This window comes from Macaca mulatta, chromosome 3 (assembly GCF_049350105.2).
Source record: "Macaca mulatta isolate MMU2019108-1 chromosome 3, T2T-MMU8v2.0, whole genome shotgun sequence".
NCBI classification, from domain to species: domain Eukaryota; kingdom Metazoa; phylum Chordata; class Mammalia; order Primates; family Cercopithecidae; genus Macaca; species Macaca mulatta.
The window spans coordinates 157,242,718-157,265,418 of record NC_133408.1 but is presented as its reverse complement, the minus strand read 5'-3'; the positions used below and the strand labels follow the sequence as shown (position 1 = coordinate 157,265,418).

At 38.7% G+C, this 22,701-nt stretch overlaps 1 protein-coding gene across 3 annotated transcripts in view; it reads left to right on the top strand.

Moving 5' to 3' along the window:
* The window catches only part of CTTNBP2 (cortactin binding protein 2), a 162,170-nt gene extending 145,170 nt beyond the window's left edge, over positions 1-17,000 (top strand). Inside the window, exons 18-23 of one of the 3 annotated variants that reach the window (XM_028844929.2) lie at positions 2,424-2,629; positions 2,953-3,138; positions 6,540-6,597; positions 8,058-8,190; positions 9,562-9,663; positions 15,866-17,000. In XM_028844929.2, the coding sequence (XP_028700762.2) occupies positions 2,424-2,629; positions 2,953-3,138; positions 6,540-6,597; positions 8,058-8,190; positions 9,562-9,663; positions 15,866-16,111 (931 nt within the window). In that variant the 3' untranslated portion in view covers positions 16,112-17,000. 3 annotated transcript variants of the gene reach the window in all.
* Positions 17,001-22,701: the final 5,701 nt, after the last annotated feature.

Here is a 22,701-nt window from a genome sequence, read left to right as displayed (position 1 = left end):
TCTGTTAATGAATTGAAAAGCTTCTCCCTTTATTGAGACCTATGTTCAGTACTTACTGCGTTTTCCTTTGAAGCAGCTTATGAGAACAGACATATATACAATAAGGTTAATGAAACAGAAAATCAGGAGAAAATTGAAAGGAGAAAAAATCTGTTACCATCCAGTTTAGTCATGGTTCTGTGACCAGCAAGCAGATTTGATTCTGTAGTTTCTGGTGTCATAGGCAGAAGCCTGTCTTGGAAAGCAGGAGATTGAAATAATATCTTCTCAGCTGGGTGTAGTGGTTCATGCCTGTAATCCCATTGCTTTGGGAAGTTGAGAGGGGAGGATCACTTGAAAAATAATTAGCCAGGCATAGTGGCATGCACCTGCAGTCCTAGCTACTTGAGTTGGGAGGCTGAGGTAGGAGGATCAATTGAGCCCAGGAGGTCAAGACTGCAGTGAGCTTTGATTAAGCCCCCGAACTCCAGCCTGGGTGACAGAGCAAGACCCTGCCTCTAAAAAGTACATGTATATTTTCTCTGTTGTAAGACAAACCGCCATTTTTATAACAGCTAATTGGTGGGAAAGAAGTACTATATTAAATGTATATTTAGATTTTTGCTACAAAATAAATACACTTATTGATATAATTACCACTTTCTTCATTATTATGTCAATGAAATTAGTCTTTTTTACATCCAGAGTCTCAAGATTCTTAGGAACCAATTTTGACCTCTCCTATATGGAGTATAGTCTTTGTCAAGAACTGTGGAGGTTCCAAGATTTTTACCCTAGTTGCAAGCTACCATATTAGCCTGCCATGGTTGAGGATCTGAGTGAGGGCGCAGGACTTCATCATCCACAACACAGCAGGCAGCCTGAGCTTCACTTTTACATAGGTTCCCGTTACCCCTGAAGTCCCATGGGGTGATACATAGAAGCCCATGTGGATGCTGGATTTGCCTCACAGCTGTGGAACTCCCTACTTCCCATCCCTCCAAGGCTTCTAAAGAAGGATGCTGCAACTCTGTCGACCCTTAGCCCTGGAAGATGTTATTTTTATTATCCTGGTCAGGAAACAATTCTGCCCTCTGCTCCTGAAGGAGACCTTTATCTCTGTCTTCCAGGACTGAAAAGATAGTTCCGAACAAAAACTAACACCAGATGTGCAGAAATGCCGCAGATAATTGTCTACCAATGGCTAAGGAGTTGATTTTTTTTTTTCAAACCACAGCTTATCATATTTATGCTATAGCACTTTTAGGAATAACTGCATAATTTTGATTCATGCTGTAAAATACCAGAATTTTGTCTGTGTTCCCTATCGCACTTTTATTTTTCCCCGATTGCATAGCACTAGACATTAAGAGAGAAACTTGATGGATCGTAGTTTTTGACAATTCTTGAAAGATTCATGCAATGTCTAATAGCTTTGGAAACATTCCTGACCCGGGAGATGTGGTTTTGTTTCTATAGCCTTTAATCATATAAGTGTTTTTTAAATACTGTAACGAAGCATAATCTAGTTTTAATTTTGAGTGCTGCAAATTTGGGCTGAAGTCCCACTGTTTATGGCTATTAATGCAGACAGTCCACGTGAGGCGATAGCTGGTTGACCCCCATTCTCCCGATAGAACTGAGCCCACCCACACGCAACAGTGAGCCCTTGCCTTGGGACAGGCAGATTTAATTTACCAGTGATTATACAATAAATGTCAGGCTGGGCGCAGTGGTTCACACCTGCAATCCCAGCACTTTGGAAGGCCAAGGCAGGAAGATCACTTGAGGTCAGGAGTTTGAGACCAGTCTAGCCAACATGGTGAAACCCCATATCTACTAAAAGTACAAAACTTAGCCAGGCATGGTGGCACTTGCGGGTAATCCCAGCTACTTGGAAGGCAGAGGCATGGGAATTGCTTGAACCCAAGAGGCAGAGGTTGCAGTGAGCTGAGATTGTGCCTCAGCACTCCAGTCTGGGTGACAGAGCGAGACTGTCTCAAAAAAAAAAAAGATCCCAATTTCAGAAATATTAAAATACAATATACGTGTACTTTATTAAGGAGATATAACAAAGAAGTTGAAGCTATTTAGACATGGACTTTTAGGAAATCTTTTCCAGATTTCTTCAGTCTTTATATTTACCTTCCTTTCCATGTATTTATTCATGTATTCATTCACTCAGCACTCAAGCATTGATTCTACATTGAGAGAGACATGTAAACAACCAGTTTCATTTGAAATACATTGTATTTTTGAGAAAGATTCAAACTACTTTTGTATTGGGTAATTTCACTTATTTGAAAACTACCTGGGAAAGGTAGCATATCTATAGAAACACTTAACGTTTTTTCCCCATAGTCTTCAAACTGTCCTTTCGTAGAATTGTGTGTAATTATTGAGAAGCCTGCTCCTAAGGGATGAATCGGCCCCTCTCCTGCTAGGTGGATGTCTAAGCTGTGGAACGGCGTCATCGCGCCCAGAGTTCAAGAAGCAATATTGTCAAGAGCCTCTGTGAAAAGACAACCTGGCTTTGGACAGACAACTGCTAAAAGACACCCTAGCCAAGGACAGCAGGCTGTGGTCAAAGCTGCTCTCAGCATCTTGCTAAATAAAGCTGTACTGCATGGCTGTCCCCTCCCCAGAGCAGGTATGTGGGTTTCTGCAGAGAGGAGAGGAAATTCACACCCTTATAAAATACCTTTTAGAAGTTGTTTTTAGAGAGCTGTCTATCTTCTCTTTGTAATTAGAAAAGTATACATTTGATAGCAGTGTTCCAGAACTGTGATTTTTATTACTGGTTAATGTTTGAATTCTAGACCTCCAAGTAAAGTTTGTGCTGGTTCACAAAACCCCAGCTTGGATATTAAACAAGTGCATGATTTTGAACAGTCCATATCTTTAAGAAATAGAAATGGATTTTGCTTTAATCAGTGAAACTGCATTATCCCTGTGTGATTTGTGTTGTTTCAGAACTAGACCAGCATACAGCTGATTTCAAAGGAGGAAGTTTCCCTTTATCCATAGTTTCCAGTTATAACAGTTGTAACAAAAAGAAAGGAGAGAGTGGTGCCTGGAGAAAGGTGAACACCAGTCCTCGCAGGAAGTCTGGCCGCTTCTCTTTACCCACCTGGAATAAGCCAGACCTAAGCACCGAAGGTAAGGGGCCGGGGTGGGCATGCTGCCTGCAAGGAGCTGGACATTCCCAGTCCAGTGTCTGAAAGCAAATCTGCTTTCATTTTTATCACTATGCATTTGGCAAAACAAAGTTTAAGTATTTCAATGCACATTCTCATGGAATAAACAAACTATATAGTAGGTACATTTCCAAAAATATATAGGAGATCCCTATATATGGTATTTTCAGGATTGAAAAATACCACTTTCAAACTAGAATTCCAAAATGAATCTTTAAGTTGTTAATGGTCATTTACTAATTTGTTTCTCTTGGTGTTCACAATTTGTATAATCATTGCATTATTGCATAATAAAATCATTGGCATATTTCTCTACTATTATGTCACTCCTAAGTTAATCTTACATTTAAAAAAATACGTGTAGAGACATATTGATACCCATTTAAGGCCTTTCCAGGTGAATCAGGTGTACACATTTATTTCTCATGGACGACATGTACCATGTGCCGGGTTCTAGTCTAGGCCCTGGAAATAGAGCAGTAAAAAAACATATTCCTGGCCCGGCATGGCGGCTCACATCTGTAATCCCAGAAATTTGAGAGGCCGAGGCGAGTGGATAGCTTGAGGTCAGGAGGGCAAAACCCTGTCTCTACTAAAAATATAAAAATTAGCTGGACCTGGTGGTGCATGCCTGTAGTCCCAGCTGCTCAGGAGGCTGAGGCATGAGAATGTGAGACAGAGCTTGCAGTGAGCCAAGATCACGCCACTGCACTCCAGGCTGGGTGACAGAGTGAGACTCTGTCTCAAAAAAAAAAAAACAAAAAAAACCTGCCTTCATTGAGGCATTGTAATAAATTGGACAGATTTCATATGATGGGACATCACGTGAAAAATAAGTGTGTAAGCTTTCATTCTAACAAAGAAGATGTAACACGTGTGTATCTTCTGGTGTTAGACCTATTCCTTTTGGCATTGATAATAGGATAATCAGCCATTATATAAATTATAAATGTCCTTCCCAAAAGAAATCCAAATTGGAATAAAAGTGAAAGGAAATTTCCACCTCATGTGCACCGTGGACTTCAGATTATGTCATTCATTTGCCTCCCCTCTCAAAGTATTTGTTTTGTAGAATTTTATGCCACCTTTTAGCAGTGGGGTTTCTAAATGAGGTGCTTAAAATCTTGTATTTTTAAAAACATAAAAAAGTTGCCTTTAGTTATGAGTATATTTTTCATTTTTAAGCTTGTATTTTGTTAATTTTAATAACAATTTAATGTTTTTTAATCCTATGAATATATGCTAGGGCTCCCCAATTACCCTAAGTGCATGATAGCAAATTGTGACCCCTTTTTTTAAGTGAATGAAAATTTACTGAATAAAATGAATTTTCTTATACTTTTAAAAAGATAAGCATTTTATATTGATAATAGATACTGTTTTGATCTTCAGAGCTTGTCATTACTTCCCAAAGTTGTCAGAGTGTTTGATTCAGGGAGTAAGAATCACTGGACTCCAGCCCGTCAATTTAATATAGACCCCCAGGTGACTTTCTGTAGCAAAGATTATACCATTCATTTGCTCTTAGTCCTTTTGGTATGCAAGAAAGCTCTAAGACAATGATAATGATCTCCATTTACAGAGAACAAAACTCAGGTTCAGAAACCCTAGAACACCTGCTCCAAATCACCTCTCCTGGAAATATGTGGTTCTATAATTGTTTCTTGCAAGCCCAGTGCTATTTTCTGTAGTCCATGCCACCCTAATCTTGTTAGACATGCAATGATCTGTGGGTACTTAGATAACTGGACACCCATTGAGGCTTTTCACTGTGTCATTTCTAAGTTTATTAGAATCTCTATAATGTTTAAGACCAACTTTTTGAGCTAATAAGTGTTTGTATATGCTTTAGAGTGGACAATCAACAAAATGAATATGAATTTAAAGCAGTATCATGAAAGAGGCTGGCTCAGAAAACTATATTATGTTAAATGTAAAAAACGATGAATAGATTTGAAATTATTTGTATTTTTAGTAATTTGTTTTAGAACTATTTGATATCAAATGTTATATTCTTTAAAGCATGAACTTCTTTGACAGAATAAAACTACGCTACAAGAGTTTACACAGACTTCAAGGAAGTTTCTAAAAGTTAATTTTACAAAGTATATAATTCATGAGTCAGTAGTTGGGTTAGAAACCATGACTGACATGCCTCTCGTTATTTTTATAATGGTAAATTTTTCTAATAATTCCATTGTATATATGATTATTACCATGGTTCCAGTGACCTTGGTTTTTGTTTAAAAAAAAAAAAAAAAAACCCAACACAGGAATCCCTTTGCATGCAGATCACTATGGAAGCTCATAAAATTTGATAGACCATTTCTTTTCTGATCTAAAACAGAAAGGCCTGTTGTCAGATCCCAGGCCTTTAAGGCAGAGCCCAAGGCTGTGCGCTATGTAGTGATTAGTAGAAGCCACTAGTCAGTGCTTTGGATGATAATGACAAAAGTATGAGTAAAGAAACTTGACAGTGATTTTCTTTGATCTTCTTTTAATGAGGATATATTTACTTTTCAAAAACATTCTTTAGAGAAAATTTGTGTTGGCAATATTATATTTTTAGAATTCACTCAAAAGCAACTGTTTTAATGCATTCATAATATTGAGTCTAAAATGGTTTATAAGAGTGTTTCTCAAACTTTAACCATAACCCATAGTGAGAAATACATTTTATACCATGACCTGTACACACAAACCTCTGCATTTGTATGTTTGTATAACTGATAATCAATACAGGCTATTTTCCTTTTTTTTTTAACTATGTCATAATCTGCAGTTTAAAAAACATTGATATGATTTTCAGCATTTTTTAAATTCCATGACTTTTTGTACCCTGTTCACATTTTCAACTTTTCTCTATAATGCAAAAGTTGTTAAAAGTTAAATTTCTACAAGTGCATGGCTAATGCCACATATCAAAAACTATTCTTGATTACATAGTAGTGTTAGAATGCACACAAAGGTAGAGAAAGGGTGATTACCATCATCCAAAGGCAGGTATTAAATCTTCTTTGGTCCTTCGAGAACAAGGGCCTGAGGAACTAGGGACTTGACTAGAGAGAAGGGCCATCTATAAAAGCGAAATTCAGGATTCTTGACTTGAGCTTCAGGTAGTGTTAGTAGTACCAAGTTCCACCAAAATGTACTCGAGGGAGTTGGCTATTCCTTGACTTTCCCACAATGCCTGTGCAGGAGGCTATGCCCAAAGCCTCTGTTCTGGGGAAAATCTCAAATGGTAGATACTAATCCAAGAACAGTGTGAAAGTGCTGCAAAGTCCACAGTCTGTTTCTTTTAAATATGGAGTTCAAGAGGCATAGGGACAATGATCTATTGAAAATGGTTCTCTTTTTTAACAGGTATAAAAAATAAGACTATATCACAGCTGAATTATAACAGGAATCTGTCGAAACGAAAGTAAGTTCCCCTTTCAAATTTAACTCACAGCAAACAAAGATAAATCAAGTAACTTCAATTACTATTTTAAATGTTCCATGTTCTCAATTATTTGTATGAATATTATGCTGTTAATGTGCTTTTAAAATAATGTATGTCATTCAAATGCTGATATTAAACTGAAATCTAATGAATGGTGTCTTTGGATGACATCTAAACTGTTCCTTAAGATTAATATAATGCAATATAAAGACTATTTTGCTTGTAGTTTGTTGAATAAGGTTAGAAATATTATAGGTTTCATTTGATCAAATTGTGTTTATACATTTGTGAACTTTTAGACAGTCATTAGATGACTTTTCCACAGATTTACAGAAACAGCATGACTTTTTTTTTTTTTTTTTTTTTTTTTTTGGAGACAGAATCTTGCTCTCTTGCCCAGGCTAGATAGAGTGCAGTGGCATGATCTCGGTTTACAGCAACCTCCACCTCCAGGTTCAAGTGATTCTCCTTCTGTGTGGCTGAGATTAACAGGGGCCTGCCGCCGTGCCTGGCTAATTTTTGTATTTTTAGTAGAGATGGAGTTTCACCATCTTGTCCTGCCTGCTCTCGAACTCCTGACCTTGTGATCCATCCGCCTAGATCTCCCAAAGTGCTGGGATTACAGGCGTGATTTTTAAGTGCTATATATTTACAGTGATAATTTCTTATGTTGTTCCTAAGAAATTGACTATTTCAGCTTGCACATATCAAGGTATAAAGGATGATTTGTACAATTATAGAATAGAAATGTTTAGGCAGTTTGTGTGCCCTGTCCCTTGGCAGGTAACATTTAGGATCATGTCCGCTGGTTTGCCGCATTAGAGAAGAGGGGAGGGTGAAGAGAGAGAAGGGAGATGAAGGAAACTGCATGGCATGCTCTTTTCTGGCAGGACCACAGCTAGATCCATGACATGCAACAGCCTGTATCATTTTTCCAGCAACCTTAGGATGTACACATAAGGGTTATTTATAGAAAAGGGAACTCAGGAACTGAGGTGCTGAGAAAACCTGGTGCATGATCATATTGCTAGCTAGCAATAGAGCCAAGTTTGAAATTCGTGTTTGTGTCCCATTTTATCACACTGTCCCCTATGCCAGTGTTTAGCATCCTATCTGGCCTGGGAGACAGAAGAAACGGCAATAGGAGGGAGCCTGAATATTGTACATCAAAGTGAAGTTCTTTGTGAAACAAAATTTTATCCTCTCAAGAATTTGAGTAGGAGTTATCAAAATCCTGTAGAAATTTCTTACCTTAGTATTCCAGTCTCTCAGGATATGGGAGTGGGTTGTTGCATTAAATGACATTTATGAAATACTTCAAAGGATATTAAAAACATTTTCCCTACCCCACACCAAATCCCAAAAAAGGTACAGTGTCTAGATTTCCAAATTGGGAATTGTTCTCACTTTGAAAAACGTTTTTCTGAACTTTGCGTTAGGTCTTTAGAGAATGATCTGTCACTGACGTTGAATTTGGATCAGAGACTCTCTCTGGGTTCCGATGACGAAGCAGATCTTGTCAAGGAACTTCAGAGCATGTGCTCCAGCAAGTCTGAGTCTGATATCAGCAAGGTGAGCAGTACAATTGGGGGCCATTGAATGGCTCTACTCAATAGCTGGGAGACTTTTGGGGGACCACAATTCCCTAAAAGAAATTCCTTATTGAATAGCATGGTTAATGCTCCAAATCAAACCATCCCTCACCTTGCTTAGAAAGGCCGTTTCTTCCGAAATATCATTTATACAATAAAGGAGCTCTACTTTGTGAAGCCTGCTTTTCCAAACTCCTCCAAGACCTGAAGTTAAAATTGTGTGTTAATTGCATTAGTACGAGTCACATCAATTCATTTGGGCAGCTTTTTTTTTTGGGGGGGGGGCGGGGAGAGACGGAGTTTTGCTCTTGTCGCCCAGGCTGGAGTGCAGTGGTGGGATCTTGGCTCACTGCAAGCTCCGCCTCCCAGGTTCAAGCAGTTCTCCCTGCCTCAGCCTCCCGAGTAGCTGGGATTACAGTCACCCACCACAACTCCTGGCTAATTTTTGGATTTTTTAGTAGAGACGGGGTTTCACCATGTTGACCAGGCTGGTCTTGAACTCCTCACCTCAGGTGATCTGCCCGCCTCAGCCTCCCAAAGTACTAGGATTATGGGCATGAGCCTCTGCACCCAGCCTGGGCAGCTTTTTATATAAGCCTAAATTTGAGTTTCCTCAGATCTTTTTCCTTTCTACATTCCTAACTTTGGCGTATCAGTCATCTATCAGTAAGAAAATTATAACAAGCATCACAGCAGACTTATGTTATAGACCAAGCAACAACTTTCTTTGCAAATGAGAAAAAGAATTAGCTTGTATAATGCATATCATCATAATCTTTAAGCTGTGAAATTTGAGGCCAAATATGGAAACCAGTGACCTGACATCTCAGTGACCTGAAATCTCAAAGAAAACATGGACAGCATCAAGTTCAACCTGTTTTGGCACTCTGGTATGTGCAGCAGGTTTCACAGAGCTGCCTTGATGGATGCCTTTTGAGTGGCTGTAACTTTTTCAGCTTCCCCTGAAACACTCAACTGTGTTTTATTTGAATCGTCATGATATCCACAACAAAGTAGAATTCACTATCTTATTTAACTGTGTTGGAAACAAAATATATATCCACTGGAAAAGGTAATGATTAAAATCTTGCAAATTTTATATCCTTTCTTTACTTGCAAAATGACTTGACTTTTTAAATGGATTCTTTTTCCTTAGAGGATGTTTCTCATGCATTTGCTGTCAGTTTTACATGAAGACTTCAAGTCTTTCATGTGAACAGTTCAGGTTTTGAGGGGCAGGGAGGAGGAGAAGAGTAACACTTCTGCTGTGGTTTCTCCACCATTTAGCTGTGCCTTGAGTATGCACAGTGTGACTGTGGAGACATGACTGGGTAAATTCTGTATTTTCCAGATTGCTGATTCCAGGGATGATTTAAGGATGTTTGATAGTTCTGGAAACAACCCTGTACTTTCAGCAACTATTAATAATCTGAGAATGCCAGTGTCACAAAAGGTAAGTGTCCCTTTCCCCCCAAAGTGAGCAAAGGATGATTGCTATGGAATTGACTTCACAAATCATCTTTCAGTGTGAATCAGAGTTTTTTTTTAAACCAAAGCTAAGAACTGAGAAGTAGGATAAAGGTAAAATTGTTCATCAGTTTATCAAGATTAGAAAGAGTGTTTATAGAGTATCTTGGGGAAAAAATGACATAGAAAAGCATTACTTTTTTCCCTTCTCTTTGATTCCAAAATTTTGGGTGTCTGTTGATATCTCCATTTTTTTTTCATTTGTACATGACAAAACTAGAAATACAGTAGTTCTGCCTCATCAGGTGATGCCTGAACCCCAACCAAAGTTTATATACACTATATTCCTTCAGTCCGACAACCTAGAGGGCTACTAAGCGGCCAGTGGGTGGGTAATGTAGACAGAATGGGTAAGTTGATTCACATCCTGGGCAGAACACAGTAGGATGGTGCAAGATTTCATCATGCTACTTAGAATGGCCTGCAAATTTATGAATTGTGTATTTCCAGACCACAGGTAACTGAAATCGCAGAAAACAAAATTGTGGGTGAGGGGGGTACTATGGTAACAAAATTGTCGTCTTGGTGGTTCTTAAGATTTCCTGTATTTTAGAAAATTAGAGTTAATTATAACAAAGCAAAGCACTGAGTGATAACATAAAGGTCTTATACATTGCAAAAAAATTTCTATAACATGCATTACATTTCAATGATACTTTAAAAACAAATCTGAATGGCAACCAGAAGAACCAGGATTCCAGTAGACTTCCTTAACCTTTTGAAATAGATTCCATGACTACAACACTGCACCATTATCAGTTGGTTAATAAATGGCAAGAGCTGGCACAGCATGGTATTCCTGGGTGAGCAGAAACAATAGGAAACGTCTCACTCATTAGTAATGTTGTGAGGATGCAGACTTCACAGAAGCACTTTGTAATAGATGGTTTGTTCACCAAACCATGTTGATTGATTGCCATTCATATCCTGTTCTCATCTACTCCCAAGGTGGCTTACAAAGACCTGTGTGTGGGTGGGAGGGTGGGGCGCAGAGAGCAGGATTATAAAGTAAGCATGGTAAGACTATTAAGTTATTAAGCCTTATCTGATCACCTAGCAGCACTGGGCCCCACAGCCCTGCTCCCTCACTGCTTCATTAGGTTTTGGTCCTGGCTATTCCATGTGGAACTGTGTGAGCTGCATGCATTGGGGGAGCAGGTATGGGAGTGGGAATTTGCACGGCTGGGGCTCTAATACAAAATATTAAACATGATGTCCTGTGAAGAAAAGCATGGCTTTCACGCCCACGCTAGCATAATGTCTGCCTTTTTTTGTTCAATTGGGAACAATTTAGAAGCCCAGCAAAATTTGGAGGATGGCCTAAGGAGGTGACCTGGAGTCAGCACTGAGCATTCTGGTTGGAAAACACTTTGTCCAGGGCCCATTCCTTTGCCATCTTTAAAGCCTCAACTCCTTCCTCCTGTATTTATGGCTTGCCCTGAGCTGTGCTTGACTGGAGGCCGGTCTCTAGGACCCAAGAATTTAGGATTCCTTGTGGAACATGGTCAGTGGAAGGATCTTAGCAAGAGAACAGTGAGCCACCTTCCCCATAAGCCCAGATCACTTTCTTGTGTAAAAATATTGTTGGCTGGTAGACAAATGTCTAATGGAAAAACATGGTCATACCACTACTTCTGTCACGTGACCGTATTGAATTGCTACAGTAAGGTACTGTCCACAAATAAAGTAGTACTGAAAGTCAAAGATCTAGGCAGCTTTAAAAGATCTTTTTTAAAACGAGTCCTTTTACACTATATGGGCTCTTATACCCCCCCCCCAAAAAAAACCTATGTTATTGTTTAAATGTGCAATTTGATGTGGGGATCAGGACCACTGCCTCCTAGTCTTCTCTCCCTTTGCCCACTGAAGACACCCCTAAGAGCTAGAAGATGTTTTTCTCAGAAACTGCCAGCAGAGGGCAAAGTGGTACTTACTGTTGGCAGCCTTCTGAAACCTTGGCTGGCTCATGCCTTTTCTCCTACTGAGCTGGTATTTCTGGGTTAGATGCCCAGTTTCTTCTGTTATCAGGAAGTATCTCCATTTAGAGGTAAGAGCTCCCTGGGTTAGTTGAAATCATTTTCTCCTTCATGGCCAGAAGGCTGGCAATGCCTCCATTGGAGAGGGGCCATGCAACCATCATTATCTGTTGGAAAACAAAAATGAGTAACTTATCTTTATTATTTGCCACAATATAACTCCTCACTACTCTAACAGTAAGGGAGCGTAATTGGGTTTACTAATTTAGCCGGCCTTCTAAATTAAAAACAAATATGCATATTTAAATCAACAGGAAGAACAAATGCTAATAAATGTTTTCCTTTTATGTAAATCCAAACTAATCCTCCGAAAGGACAAGTTCACATCTTTGGTTGCATGAAATCCACTTGAGGTTTGTTTTCCCCCCTCCCAACCTCTGGTCTGAGGGGAAGCCCGGACAGTGGGTTTTTTAAAGCTCCTTGGTGATTCTTACATGCAGCCAGGGTTGAGACCCACTACTCTAAAACATAGCCCTGATCAGTCATCTTCATTTTCCACCCATTTCTTTTTTTCCAAATGTATCTTTAGAGGGATTGATACATGATGCCTTCATGTATCTTGTTTTCTACACGTTCCTTTTTTACATGTAATTTACTACTCCCCTCTGTACTCCTCCCCACAGAACCCTCTCTCTTCACCTGTCACAGTCCTGTGCCTCTTTAAAGACTCACCCCCAGTGCCACCTTCCCTACATGTTTTTCTTTTCCTCCTGCCCCCTACTTTCCCACCTAGAGGAATTATAGCATCTTCTTAGCTTCTAGTAGATGCTGTGTGTTGAATGAGTTTCACTGAATGAATTGCTCTGATTTACCAATTCTTTAAGGCTAAATAAAACTTACTTTAGGTCAGTGCCTTTCTATATGAATTAGTTTCTCTTTGAGTTTAACATGCACAGCAACATGGATAGTCAACGTTATACATTTAATACAGATACTTTGGGGGTTTTGGCCCAGGAAGCATTAAACACTCATAACTCTTCTGTTCCTAAACTCCGCTGCCTCCCTAGGCTTGACTTCTAGGGTGTCAGGAGTACTTTTCAGTCAGGACGCTGTGCATCGGCCACTTGCTCTATTCTTGCACTCCTGGCCTTGAATTGCTATGGCTCACACTAAGCCCTCGTGATTCTCCATGTTCTCATCCTACCTCCTTCCATCCTAGCCTCACACTTCCAGGGACTGACCAAACCACACTGTGGTACTTCATTTCATGTGGACATTTCCTGCCTCAGACCATGAAGGTACACTCCCCTCACCATCATGCTGCAGGTACAGAAACAGACTAGCACACAGTGTATGTCTCCTTTCCTTCCTCTGGGCCATGGCATTAACTCTGTGGATTTGATGATAATGGCAAAATTAAACAACTCCCCTCACCACCGGATTCTGTATAGCAACTAGCTGTTATCCTTATTATAATGCCATAGTTCATGTTTTCTGAATACTATGTATGTGTTGAATTTGCTGGTGTGTTAGACCAAATTACAAGTTGTAATTGGCCCATGACTAAGTTCCATTTTGCAAACTTAACAGTAATTTCTTGTTAGGAGAAATGAGATTGGATCATGGTACCTGCACTGTTTTTACAGTTGTGGCTCCATCACCATCCAACTCATGACAAGCAATATAGCTTCTCATTTTCTTTCTGGTAACTTGACAGCATAAGCATCCTTACAAAACAAAAGCAGAACATACTAAGCAGGTTCACCCTTCACATACCATCAACTACACATGGAGGTGACAAGGATGGACTAGGATGTGTCCCCTCACCAGATGTAGCTCAGCTTTTTTCCAGCCTTCCTTGGACGTAGTTAAAACCGATCCCATCTCTTTTTTGTTATGTCAGGAAGCTCTTGCCTTTCTAAGCTAGCTTCTTGCAGTCTAGACTTCTCTTTCCTTTCCCTGCAAAGGCAGGTGATCTGGACCCCGGATTTGTCCCCTCTTTATTCTCCATTACACATTTGATGTTTTAGTGTGTTTATATTTTCCCAAACCTCTAGCCAAGTGTATATTAGAGTTACATTGCTGTTCCATTTATGATTAGCTGAGTCTAGAAATCTGACACCAAGAGATTTCACTTCAGTGATTTAGGGGTGGTTTAATGGACATGTTGTGTTGGGCCTTAAAGAATTAGGACTTTAATAGGGAAATAAAGGAAAAACGGGATTTAAAGGGGATTGGAGCCAAACTTTATAAAAGAACTTTAGTGACATGGGACTTGTTCTGTGCAGTTAGTGAGGACTTTACCTTCCTATTTGCACCGATACAGCCATAATTCTCTGCCCATTTTGTGGGTGACATTGGATTAGGTTGATGAGAGAGAGAGGCAGCTGCTAAAGATAACTGAGGGTTTCCTGTTAAATTCACTGGGAGAGCAGTCTTAACCAGTAATGAGCCGCCAAGCGAAAAGGCTTTAGAAATGAGTAGTATTGAGGAAATGCAATAAATACAGTTTTAGAAAGAATTTCAAGTGTGACTAGACATATAGGTGAATTAGTGGGGTGGAAATGCAGGAGATAAATGAGGGCTAAAGAAAGAATTTTGGGAAGTATTTAATTAGAGATTGAAATACTCTGAAGGGAAAGATCACCAATGTGTGACTTATAGAGGGCTAAGAAAAATACTACCATTTAGGACAGCAGTCCCCAGCCATTTTGGCCCCAGGGACTGGTTTCTTAGAAGACAATTTTTCCACGGACCTGGGTAAAAGGTATGATTTCCGGATGAAACTGTTCCACCTCACATCATCAGGCATTAGATTCTCGCAAGGACTGGGCAACCTAGATCCCTCACTTGCACAATTCACAAGAGGGTGTGCACTCCTATGAGAATCCAATGCTGCTGATCTGGCAGGAGGCAGAGCTCAGGTGGTAATGCTGGCTTGCCCCCGCTCGCCTCCTGCTGTGCTGCCCAGTTCTTAACAGGCCATGGACTGGTCCACAGCCTGTGGGTTGGGGACCCCTGATTTAATTGGTCAGTGGAGGAAAAGGATATTGAGGAGTTAAGCTAGGGGTTCTTAATTTTGGCCACATATTAGAGAAGATTTTTTAAAATCCTATGTCCATGCCACACCCCAGAACTATTAAATATGAATCTCTGGTAATAGGGCCCAGCCAATGACTGTTAAAGCTCCCCCAGGTGATTCCAATATCATGTAAGACGATACCCAGGAGAATGCAACTGCCAGGTGAAGTCAGATTTTTCCTGTTAAATTTTAGTTTTGTTTTAAATCTTTTAATGGTTATATTGCTGTTGGCTGCATTATTACCTGTGAAGAGGGGAAGTTATTAAGGTCAGCTCCTTCAGAGGCTTTCAGAGTAGCTCACTTAGTAGGAGTCATATCATGTTTGTTAGTTTGCAGAATTTGATGCAATATAGGGGAAAACACCTTGAGTGGAAGTTGGGAGACCTGAGGTCTTGTCCCAGCTTCACCACTCCGTTCACTGTGGGCAAATCATCTTACCTATCCAGCTTTCAGATTCTTCATGGGCAAAAAGAGACATTGACCAGGTAATCACAGGAGTTCTGAAACACTAGAGAAAGGAGATACATGCAGCTTCCAAGTATGGAAGATCTTGAGCAACCTAATCATAGATGAATGTAGGCTCTGCTAGGGAAGGGATGTTTCTCTTATGTTTTCTGCTCTATGCCCCCAGATTATTTGATTATTGAGTAATAGGTCACTTTTAGGACATGAAAGTAGAAGGCAGAAAAGTTAGGTAACTTACCCAAGGTGACAGTCTGCAGAGCTACCTACAAATTGGACTACTCCAATTTGGTGATTTCCTCATGCCTGTAATTTTGTGAAGTTTCTGCTGGTAAGGAGAGCGATGCCTTCGCACTTGATTCACTGACTCCTATATTTAGGAATTTTGTAACACCAGACGGGGACTAATGAAAATCATGCAGTAAATCTATAGGAAATTAATTACTCAGCTTCTCCTCTCCATTTTCTTTTGATTTTTCATGAGAACCTATAGTTTTAGAAACTCCTGCGCATTTGCTCAAAGAGGAGGCAGGGGTAGGGCTCATAACAGGAGAAGTTGGTGACAATGGCAAATGTGATAAACTTGTGTGGTTTCTCGTCTCTTACAGGAGGTCAGTCCTCTCAGCAGCCATCAAACTACTGAATGCAGCAACAGTAAATCAAAGACTGAGTTGGGTGTTTCAAGAGTTAAATCTTTTCTTCCTGTTCCTAGAAGTAAAGTCACCCTGTGTTCCCAGAACACCAAAAGAAGCAGCAGCAGCAGTAATACAAGGCAAATAGAAATCAACAACAACTCAAAAGAAGAGAATTGGAACTTACACAAAAATGAACACCTAGACAAACCTAACAAATAGGCCTGCCTACAATATTCTCACTATTAACTTCCTCTGTTTCACACAGAAACCAAGGACAACAAGATATAAATACCTTTAAATGGATAAAATGTTTTCACTGTAATATAAGTTATGAGTGCGGGACCACTATTCAATTTTTTTTGTAAAGAATGTATTTATAACCAACATTTTGTTGCTTTTTTTTTTTTTTTAATTCTGTAGGATTGAACTTCGATACCAAGAAGTTATGCCAACTTTTCAAGTAGTTTTATAATAGAAAAAATTGTAATAGTTTTAATCAAGATGTTCAGGGGTATTAAAACAGAACTGTGTACTGTATATCTGTATATATGTATATATGTATGTATATTTAAGGAAGTCCACAAATCATACTACATACATGCTACAAAATGTATAACTTTGGCTTAGATAACATGTACCATTTTAAATGGAGATCATAATTTTATGTTCACTTGATGGGGAATGACTAGAATGGGGCAATAACAAATCATTTCTAAACAGTTATTTTCCATTAAAAGCCATATTAAGTATTTTGCTTGTTAAATTCTAGTTTTATGTTTTAAATCTCTTAGTAGTTACATTGCCATTTGGTAGCATCATGTATATATTTATGCTTATGAGTTTGCATTATGACTCCTGTAAAATATGAAATTATAATGCAATAAAAGTGTTATCTTTCTTACAAAAGTTTTGTACCTAAGTGGATATAAATAACTGCATAAATGAATAAATTAATTCAGAATTAACTCCTTCAATATTATTTCTAGTAGCACAACTGATAATAAAATTGATATTTTCTACAAGTGTTACTTCTAAAATTACAGACAAAATTACTTATACAACTCAGTTAAGATGCTTTGACACTGAATAAAATATTGATTTAGTGAAATCATTTTGCTGTACTTTTTATCTATAGCTCTTTGTAGTCTATGCAACAGATAATTTGTGTTCAATTTAGTAATGCTCATAAAACTTGCCTTCCATGTTAGTATTTCACTAGCTATTCACAAGATTCAACCCTATTAGAAATATCTTAAATACTTAAATGGAGCACCAGGAATTGGGTGCTCAGGGGTTAAAACATCTTCTTTTTCATAAATACCAAAGAAGTATGATTGTACCAGGAATCATTTACTTGTCCAAAGTCATTGAAAGCCTTTTTTTGGCCAGAATGGTTATTTACAATGAAGTATACATACCTGCATTGTATTGCTATTACAAAACGGCACATACCTTAAAAATAACAATGTAAAGATTATGTCACTGATCTTGAGAACAAAACTGAATGCTCTCAAAATCATAGATCATATCTACAGTCAGGTGGTTCTAATGTGTTTTTTTTCCTGCTCACATACACCTGCTTAAATTATATCTAATTTGATTTGTTAGTGATAAGGCATTGTGTTTTATGTTAGCTTTTCTGAAGATAAAGATCCCATTAGTGTACTCAAGAACTAGAGGTGAGAAAACAAAACCAAATTTGGAATACATTATTAAGATGACCTGTAGTAATTGATCCATGTGACTGTCAGTAACATTCAACAAACGCACTTTTTGTAATTGATGGCAGACTGCAAGATGTCTAAAGAGGACACTTAGAACAGGGCTTTCAAAATACAGGTAAAGACCTACCAATGGGTCATTATAGCAATTTAGTGAGTTACAACTAGCATTAAAAAATAGAAAATGTCAGTCATCTTCTATTGTCTCACAGTCAATACAAGAACTGTTTGTGAGAATTTTGTTTCTATCATGTGGATGTAAGAATGTATGTGCATGTATGTAACACAAAGTATAACTGTGGGTCACGGTCAAAAATCTTTGAAAGTCAATACCCTATAATGGCACCTAGTGGTGGCAGTTCTTTACTGCATTAGTTAAGTGGGGGCTGCACTGAGGGGTCATACAGTCTTTGGTGGTAAACAGTCTTGGGGATGAATTAAGCACTGCTGTTTGTTAGCTGTGTGGCATGAGACAACTTTTTTTTTTTTTTTTTTTTTTTTGAGATGGAGTCTCTGTCACCCAGGGTAGAGTGCAGTGGTGCAATCTCGGCTCACTGCAACCTCCACCTCCCAGGTTCAAGCAATTCTCCAGCCTCAACCTCCAAGTAGCTGATATTACAGGCATGCACCACCATGCCCAGTTAATTTTTTATTTTTAGTAGAGATGGGGTTTCATCATGTTGGTCAGGCTGGTCTCGGACTCCTGACCTCAAGTGATCCACCTGCTTTGGCCTCCCAAAGTGCTGGGATTACAAGCATGAGCCACCGTGCCTGGCCAGTCTTTTTTTTTTTAACTACAGAGAAAACATAATAATAATAAAAAAAAAATAACTACAGGTTGTCCATGAGTGTTAAGAGAGAGAACGCAGAAAAGCCGCCTTAGTTGCCTCACAGATTCATAAAATAAGTAATCAATATCTCAGAACATTTTATGGTATTCCATATGAAGCAAATTTTAAGGATCTGAAGTAAAAGCAATACAATAACAGTAGGAGACTTCAACATCCCGCTTTCAACAGTGGACAGATCATCCAGACAATCAGTATAGAAATACTGGACCTAAACTTCACTTCAGACCAAATGGGCTTAGATATATACAGAACATTTCCTCCAACAGCAGAATATATTCTTCTCAAGCACACACACAACATTCTCCAGGATAGGTCATTATTAAGCCACAAAACAAAACTTTAAGAAGATTGAAATCATATCAAATATCTTTTCTGACCTATGGTATGAAATTAGAAATCAATAAGAAATTTCAGAAAATTCAAAAATATATGAAAATTAACATGCTTAACTACCAATGGATCAGTGAATAAATTAAAAAGGCAAATTAAAAATATCTTGAGACAAAAATGGAAACACCATACCAAACCTTATGGGGTGCAGCGAGCCAGTTTTATGAGGGAAGTGTACAGTAATATACATCAAAAAAGAACAAAGATCCAAAATAACCTAAATGTCACACCTCAAGACATTAGAAAAGCAATCCCATTACTGCACACATACCCACAGGATTATAAATCATTCTACTATAAAGACACATGCACACGTATGTTTATTGTGGCACTGTTCACAATAGCAAAGGCTTGAAACCACCCCCAATGCCCATCAGTGATAAACTGGATAAAGAAAATGTGGCACATATACACCATGGAATACTCTGCAGCCATAAAAAAGGATGAGTTCATGTCCTTTGCAGGGACATGGATAAAGCTGGAAACCATCATTCTCAGCAAACAAACACAGGAACCAAACACCGCATGTTCTCACTCATAAGTGGGAGTTGAACCACAAGAACACATGGACACAGGGATGGGAACATCACACACCGGGGCCTGCCGGAGGGGAGGGGTGTGGGGCTAGGGTAGGGAGAGCATTAGGAGAAATACCTAATGTAGATGACAGGTTTATAAGTGCAGCAAACCACCATGGCATGTGTACACCTATATAACAAAGCTGCACATTCTGCACATGTATCTCAGAACATAAAGTATAATAATAATTTTTAAAAAAAGAAAGAAAAACAAGGACAAACTAAGCCCAGAGTTAGAAGAAAGGAAATAAAGATCAGAGCAGAACATTTTTAAAAAGTTGCAGCATTCCAAAATCTTTTCAAATTGTAATAATTCACAAATGCTGGCAACTATATTATGAAAATTGGATTTTAAACCATGAGTGTATAATTTAATTCATAGAAATATCTAACTGAAAATTAATAACTATAACACTTTAGCAATTTTCAATTTCATTCTATTTTAAGAGTTTCTCCAAAGTAGACTAATACATTTTGTAGTTATTTATGTAAAAGAGAAAACAAGTAGACTTTATAAAAGCTAGTTATTAGAAGTAGCCAATTTTGATAGGCAAGGTCAATTTTTCACAAATACAATGTTTTTTGTGAGCAGTTAATCCTTAGTGAACATTAAATTCAGTTGACTAGGCCCAGGCATCACCTCATTTAGGCATCTGTTCTTAACAACTAAGACCCATTACAGGAAAGTCACTCTCTGAAGTAATGTGATGCTTTCTAAATTCTGTCCCATCCCTTTGCAAAATCATTTTATTCAGAAAACATTCTACAGGTGTCAAAGGAGGAAATGAGTGAATAGATATCCTCTATTAGCCTGGTTTTGACCATGAATAAATATGTTTAGCTGTGTATCAAGATGGCCATTGAGTGTGAATTTGAAAGAGAAGACTGGGAAACACACTGAGAAGGAATGTGCAGTTACATGCCACATCTAGTCTGTCTTTCATAGTGAAGCACTCATATCAGGAGTTGCCAGCTCAGGTTCTGGCCATGGAGTTAACTACAGTGACACTTAACATCTCTGGCTTTAACGTCATCATGGTAAAAATTCAGAGGGTTTTTCTGCCTCCTAGAAAGAAAAACACAATGGAAACATTTTAAATCCTGCCAGTTTTTCCAATATATCCTGATACCTTATAGTAAGGGCATCAGCTGTGTATATCACAAAAGTCATTTCAGTTGTAAATTTAAGCAAATCAAGAATATATTTCTCCTAAGATAATTCAAATGTTCACATCTGCTCAGAGTGGCTTCAAACCTTACTTATTTATTAAAGTAATATTGTGCTAGGGACTAGGAATAAAGCATTAAGACATGCCAGGCACCTTCCATCTTAATAGGGCTCAGACAGTAAATAAAGAAACAAAGCAAGATAATTTCTCATTGTGTATGTTCTATAAAGGAAATCAGTAGAGTGATGTATTAATAATACAAAGCACTTGGTAAAGATCATGGAAGGAGGATTACTTTAGAGCAGAATGGTTCAAGAAAGGGTCTTCAGGGATCAGGGTACATAGCAGCCAGGGTAAGCAGCATTGGCAACCCTTCTTATGGAAAAATAGACAAGTGGGATTAAATTACATTAAACTAAAAAGCATCACACAGCAAAGGAAACAATCAACAGAGTGAAGAAGCAACTTACAGAATGGAAGAACATTCTTGCAAACCACATAGTTGATAAGGATTAATATCCAAAATATATAAAAATTCAACTCAACGGAAAGAAAACAACCCAATTAAATGGGCAAAAGACCTGAATAGATATTTCTCAAGAGAAGCCAACAGGGATATGAAAAAATGCTCAACATATGAATCATCAGGGGAATGCAAATTAAAACCACAAGGAGATGTCACCTCACACCTGTAAGAATAACCATTATCGAAAAAGATGAAAGGTAGCAAGTGTTGGAGAGGGTGTAGAGTTACTCCTTGTACACTGTTGGTAGGTATGTAAATTAGTACAGCCATTATGAAAAACAGTATAAAGTTTCCTTTAAAAATTAAAAATAGGCTGGGCATGCTGGTTCACGCCTGTAATCCCAGCACTGTGGGAGGTTGAGGCAGGTGGATCACGAGGTCAAGAGATCAAGACCATCCTGGCCAACATGGTGAAATCCTGTCTCTACTAAAAATACAAAAAGTAGCCGGGTGTGATGGCATGCACCTGTAATCCCAGCTACTCAGGAGGCTGAGGCAGGAGAATCACTTGAACCTGGGAGGCAGAGGTTGCAGTGAGCCAAGATTGCACCACTGTACTCCAGCCTGGTGACAGAGCAAGACTCCATCTCAAAAAAAAAAAAAAAAAACCACAGAAAGAAAAAAAAGAATAGATCATATGATCCAGCAATCATACTACTGGTGGGGCTATTTCCAAAGGAAATAGTGTCAGCACGTCAAAGAGATACCTGTACTCCCATGTTTACTGTAGCACTATTTACAATGTCTAATATATGGAATCATCCTAAGTGTCCATCAACAGATGAGTGGATAAAGAAATATGGCATATATACAAAATGGAATTCTATTCAGTCTTAAGGAAATCCTGTCATTTGCAGCAACATGGATGAACCTGGAGGACATTATGATAAGCAAAATAAGCCAGGCACAGAAAGACAAATACCACATGATCTCACTTACGTGGTGGAATCTATAAAAAGTGTGAACTCACAAAAGTAGAGAGTAGAATGGAGAGGAGATTGGGAAGGTATTTCTCAAAGGGTACAAAATTTCAGTTAGAGGCTAGGCATGGTGGCTCATACCTGTAATCTTAGCACTTTGGGAGGCTGAGGCAGGTGAATCTCCTGAGCTCAGGAGTTTGAGGCCAGTCTGGGCAACATGGCAAAACGCATCTCTACAAAAAATACAGAAAAAAAGTAGCCAGGTGTGGTGGTGTGCACCCGTAGTCCTAGCTACTTGGGAGGCTGAGTTGGGAGGATAGCTTGAGTCCAGGAGGTGGAGGTTGCTATGAGCCAAGATCATGCCACTGTACTCTAGCCTTGGCAACAAAGCCAGATCCTGTCTCAAAAAAAAAAAAAAAAAAAAAAAAAAATCAGAAGGGAGAAATAAGTTCAAGAGATCCATTGCACATCATGGTGACTACAGTTAATAATAATATGTTGGCCATGCACTGTGGCTCATTCCTGTAATCCTGGCACTTTGGAAGGCTGAGTGGGGCAGATTACCTGAGGTCAGGAGTTCTAGACCAGCCTGGTCGATAGGTGAAACCCTGTCTGTACGAAAAATACAAAAGTTAGCTAGGCGGGTGGCAGGCA